Genomic DNA, 5,895 nt, shown 5'->3' on the forward strand with positions numbered 1-5,895 from the left:
CAATAGGCTTTTCAGGTAGCTAGATAGCTCACGCTCTGCTGCCCCCTCCCCTCCAAATTACCATCCATCTCTACGCACACATACTGACACCCACATGCTTGTTGGGCGTCGCAAGATGTTCATAAGAAAATCTTATTGAATGTCATATTGGTCGTCTTTTGACACACACTGTTGGGTTTTGTGAAATATACAAAATTAAATGATTCCACGATATTTGTATAAGCATCTTCTCAAACGTAAAAAAATCTTTCAAGGTTGTCAACTCACTGGCTACATTACGATTGAGTCTCGAACACGAAACATCCTCTCAAATTTAAGATCTTAGTGTCAGATGAATTATAAGTCATAGACATGATTATTTATATATGATACATACATTAATAATTACAAATATAATTGTGGTATTTGAATATTATAATTTATATATTTGGTTATTGCTGAGGGACAATCGACAGTTAAATCAAGTGTAGAATGTGTGAGTACCGGGGGTGGGGGGGGGTGGGTAGCACATGTAATTAGTAAACTATAAAATTAGATCGAATGCCATATATACAATACATGGCCACGTCGCTAGATATATAATTATTATTTTGTTTATGGGAAACATAATCATGCATGCCAAACCCTCCATTCATTTCTTTATAATTCTTACAATCAACTCAAATATTATACGTATTTGACATTAATTATATGTTGATTAATTAATTTTTTTCTAGCCAGCCTTAATTTCATTGACGCTAGCTCTTGATTAACATGATTTATCGTTGTATATATCGCAATATTAATTGGCATGAGGATATCGAAAAGCATACCAGGAACTTCATCTACGACATACATAATTTCGTGAGCTATGACTCTTTTCATATATGGATAATTTAATTATTTTATGAATTGAAAGAAAACTAATTATTCCCGGAATCCTGAATTAGAAAAGAAAAATGGGAAATATTTTTTTTTGTCCACTTACATATCTTAGTAGGGTTTTGATCTATTAAGTTTTCAAAGTTTCGTTTTGATACACTAACTTTTAATTTTCGGCTATATTGGTTCAATCGCTGACGTGACAATAGACAATACATCGATTTTCGATATCACGTCAGCATTCCGACGAAATAGATTTGCAATAAAAAAAATTGAAGTTATTACAACGAACCAAAATTTGAATACTTAGTAGATCAAAACCGGTAAAAGTAGAACTAGTACACCAAAAAAGTTACTTTTCGGGAAAAAAAAATTTGCTAGTTGGATAGGCGGGGTAAACACAAACCTAAGCCTGAGCTAATTATTCTTTAACATTAGTCAAACTTATGTTAGGACATGACATCATGATACGTGAGATTGGTCGAAAGCTGGCATATCAAGAGTTTCATGCATTTCGTCAAAGCATCAGAACTTGAAAAAATGAATAGACAGCAGATTTTGGTATTCATGAATAGAAATTAAATAGCCATTTTGAAGACGTGGTAACTTATAATCAAATCTGACTAGCTAGGGTCCCATATATATGGTTTCCTTCACCATGAGATATTTGTACTAATTTTGATGAGGCTTCGTATCTATAATATATTTGTATAAATATTTCTGTATTTACTACCCTTTATTTAATCCGATGATTGTAAAATGGTCACACGTGTTTCTTCAATTGTCCGATACATTGCATCACATGAAAAAAATTGACGTGACTGGTTTTCCTTGTAGCCATTGGATCTAATGTTAGAGTAATGGAACATAGATTTCCTAATTGGTGTCCTGTGCATTATGATAAACGTTACTTTTTGGGAGAAATATGCGACTTGTCTTTCTAATCTTTTGAGCTCCAATTTTCATATATGCAAACCGTTAAAGACTGAGAAAATTAGTCACTTTTTTTTGTAAAAAGAAAGAACACAAAATAGACCTAACATTAATATCAAGAATACTATATATCTTCACAGAAGGAAACAAATAAATATATTATAATTTGATACATGGCCTCCTCTAATTCCCAGAACTTATAAATTGATTTGTTCCCAGCTAGAAATGTATTTAAGACTAATGAGAATCACTCCACGTTTAATTTAGTAATTAGTATCTCTACTTCTGTCATTTTCCTGACGATGTAACTTGATTTAAGGCGACATATATACATTTATGGGGAATTTGGGATGTATACAAATTCTAAAAGAATAATTTGTAGTTAATTCCAAGTATCCGATGAGCCAAAAGACCCTAAAAAGGACCTTTTGTGATATCCAAAAAGAAAGTAGCTTGAATTGTAAATTTTTGTTCTTGGAAATGGCCATAAAAGTTTGAGCCCTCCCCTCCACCTTCGTTGAAAAGTGGGTACGTGTATTCTACCTTATCAATCAAGCCAACAGGTTTAAAAAACCAAAATATAAAACTCACCTAGCTATANGCTATGTGTGTGTGTATTATATATTCTCATGATATTACAGCAATATAAAATATAATTTAAACGACTGACCACCATATATCTACCTCTCCGACTACTTCGTAATCCATCAAAACAAAGAGATGGTTTTGGCAAGTTTTGTTCCTTTCTTGTATCTATAGTCCACTGATTCTTTTTCCCACCATAATTCATATAATAAATATATATATAGACATTGATAAATTACTATTTGGTCAATGGGTATATTCAACCGATTTGATTCCCCAGCACTATGCACCAGTCGTTCATGGAAATAACAGATCTCTATTTCCAAATCACGAGGAAGACGTTGAGAAGCAGATCTCTCCCATTTAATGGCTTGTTCTGAAATCAAGAACCTTGAATCTCTTCCGTTTGGGATTTGGTGGTTTCTGGGGTTGTCGAGATGACCATGTTTTCGTCTGAAAAACGGGGGTTTTCTTGCTGTTATGGCGGTGACGGCTACGCTGACGGTTTCGGTGCTATGAACCAGCTACAGGTTTATGATCATAATCATTGCAATAATATTGAAGCTTGCGTAGGATCTGATCCATCTGTGATGGCGGAGGAAGAATCAAGAATTGACAACGAAGGTACTGTAGGGTCAAGCTCGAAGGATACTGCCAAAGAAGAAAGAGACCACAGGGGGTGGCTGCGGCTCGGTATCGGTAGCCATGGTCATGAAACCAAGCAAGATGAAGATCAAACTCGACCACAAAGGAGAGAGCCAGGCCCGATCGAGCTCGAGCTTATGCCTAGCAACAGTAGTACCAGTTACAGTAATATTCCAATTACTAGTATTCCATCACAATCACAAAATATCAGACTGCCTGAATTTAGAACCCCAAGGACATTGATGAATTTCGGAAGTGGCGCAGGGTTTAGTCTCTTGCAAAACACAGCGAACTCTAGCAGTTCAAGTTTGCCTCAACAAAACCAAGAAACAAACACATGGACAAATAGGAATTTCCCCATCAATACAGCAGCAGCTTCAATTTCTATTTTGTCTTCGTCTCCTAGTTTACCACAGCCTCCTTTAATGCCGTTGGGGTCCTACGTTTCCCGGCCATTTCAACAATATACCGGAGCACCAGGCGGAGTAGATATAACTCGGAGGCCAGCTATAGATTTCAGAGTTATTCAACCTCCCAGGAGACCATCTTCTGGTTTATGGCTCATGCTACAAGCGTCTCAAAACCAGTAAGTGATCAAATACACCCTAAAGTGTAATCAGTTGATAGAAAACACAAAAGGATTCTACATTTTTAGTTTTCTTCATCTTACTAATTTTATTCGGACCATGAACTTTTTTCTCATTTCTGTTTCATTATCACGTGTCCCCACGACAGAGCTTTATTTTCTTCCGAAATCATAATGTTTAATGTCGCCTCGGATTTTATTTTTGGGTTGCAGAGAAAGAGAACCATTTTTACCGCAGCTATCCAAGAGCTACCTGAGAATCAGGTAATTGAGTACTTCATACTTCTAGTTCGTAATTTCTTTTCTTAACCTATTTCATTGAACACCATACTCAGTCTTTGGTCTAGATAAGCAATTTTCATTTGTTTGATTATTGTTTGGTTTCATTTAGGGATGGCAGGATGACAATTCGACTGGTTATTAAATACCTGGTTATGAAGCTAAGACTCGAAAGCGAAACCGAGGTATGTAAATTCATCTGTTATCCGTAATACAATTAATCTTCCTCTTTTTTTTTTCTTCCAAATTATAAACACACTATCAATAATTTCTCGGGCTGGTGATACTCAATTATTCTCTAGTAGACCTAGCGAAAACGCGAAAGAAACGGAAGAAGACAATCAACTGATTAATCCCATTATTGAAGAAATGGTTGGTAAAAGAAACATGATGGTAACAGCAGAACTATAAAACCTTCCTTGAGCAATATATATAACTTAAGAAAACTTGAGATAACAACACAAGTAGGTACGATGTATATTTCTAGGTAGCCATCTTAAGTAGGATATCTTTTTGTCTTATTAGCTTAATCCATCGTACTTAATTGTGGATAAAACAAGGTTTTGGTCTTATTCAGGAAATGATTTGGTTATTATGCGTTTTATAGATGTTGTTTATAGTTAGTTATTGGTAGAAGAAAAGGGATTAAGGTTTAGGGTTAATGCAACGAGACGTGCTACCTTAATATTTAATATCAATCTATATAATGTGGGATTTAATGAATGTTACAATCAAAACTATATAGAATTAAGGAGATACTATATTATAAGAATTTTTTCGAGAAAATTAGGCAACCCATTATTACATTCTCAATTCCCTTAATTGTACCTTGTACCAATAAAAAAACATTCGATGAACTATATTCGGAAATTCTTCAACCTAATTAAGAATACCCCAACAAAAAAATTAAAACATCACATTGTACTAATATTCTTTGCAGTATTTTTATAATCTTTCTGGTTTGTTTAACTTGTCCTGCAATTAAGACAACTAATTATTTACAAATAATATATATTAATGACCGCTCTTCAAGCTTTATATACTTGGAATTAAAGTATTAATTATTTGTGCATGGTACATTTGGATTGACAAGTTTGAAAATGTAAGAGCGCAAAGACATTAAGGAAAACATGTTTTGATCTGTCTGTTTTGAAGAAAATGTAATAAAGAAAAAGGTCCAATGTATATATATTAAATGGAATATTGCTGGCTGACGTTAGTCTAATGAATTTTCTTGATATATATCTGTACTTAGATATTTATAGATAATGTAATCCTGATTATAATTTTCTTGAAATTTTAAAAGACAAATAATTTATCAGTCATTTTCTTTATTCTTTCATGTACTAGATCGTTAATGTGGGAATTTAATACGATAATAGTATTAGAATATTTTGTCAACCAAAAGATTTTAATATTCCAACTCTTCGTATGCTAAAATAAATATATTAGGTTATTTATCCTACCTAGAATTTCTCATTTTCTCCATATATAGTTGTCGAATTAAATTAAATGCTTAAAGTCTTCGAATCATTCCCTTCAATGTCATACAATATGTTCCATAATTAAATAATTATTGGAAAGATAATCTGAAAAAAATAGAACATGTATATTAACTCCAATAGCTGCCAAGAATCGTGGCATGGTCAACGACTACAACATTCTATTTTTGTTCCAAATGAATGGACGTAATAATCTATTTATTTTAGTTAGCTAGATTGATTTGTTATAATTAGATCTCGAATCCGATATCTCGACTGAAATTTGAGACTTTGATATCAGATGAATTATAATCTATATACACAAAATTCTATTCTGTTACGTCACAATACTATAAGGTCAACTCTTTCAGTAAATTTATGTTTATGATTGGGATGCTTGATCATTCTCCATATCAACCATAAAATACATAAATTAATTAATGTATGTATATAATATTAAGAGTCAGACATAATAATAATAATAATAATAATAATAATAATAATAATAATAATAATAATAATAAT

General features: G+C 32.9%; 1 protein-coding gene across 1 annotated transcript in view; it reads left to right on the top strand.

Annotated features, from left to right (window-relative positions):
* The first annotated feature begins 2,424 nt into the window (after positions 1 to 2,424).
* The window catches only part of LOC140990270 (uncharacterized), a 6,529-nt gene continuing 3,058 nt past the window's right edge, over positions 2,425 to 5,895 (top strand). The window contains exons 1-3 of the mRNA XM_073459876.1: positions 2,425 to 3,610; positions 3,824 to 3,874; positions 4,002 to 4,074. Coding sequence (XP_073315977.1) covers positions 2,817 to 3,610; positions 3,824 to 3,874; positions 4,002 to 4,074 — 918 coding nt within the window. The 5' untranslated portion in view covers positions 2,425 to 2,816. The remainder of the gene's footprint in view (positions 3,611 to 3,823; positions 3,875 to 4,001; positions 4,075 to 5,895) is intronic.

This window comes from Primulina huaijiensis, chromosome 12, assembly GCF_012295235.1.
Source record: "Primulina huaijiensis isolate GDHJ02 chromosome 12, ASM1229523v2, whole genome shotgun sequence".
NCBI classification, from domain to species: domain Eukaryota; kingdom Viridiplantae; phylum Streptophyta; class Magnoliopsida; order Lamiales; family Gesneriaceae; genus Primulina; species Primulina huaijiensis.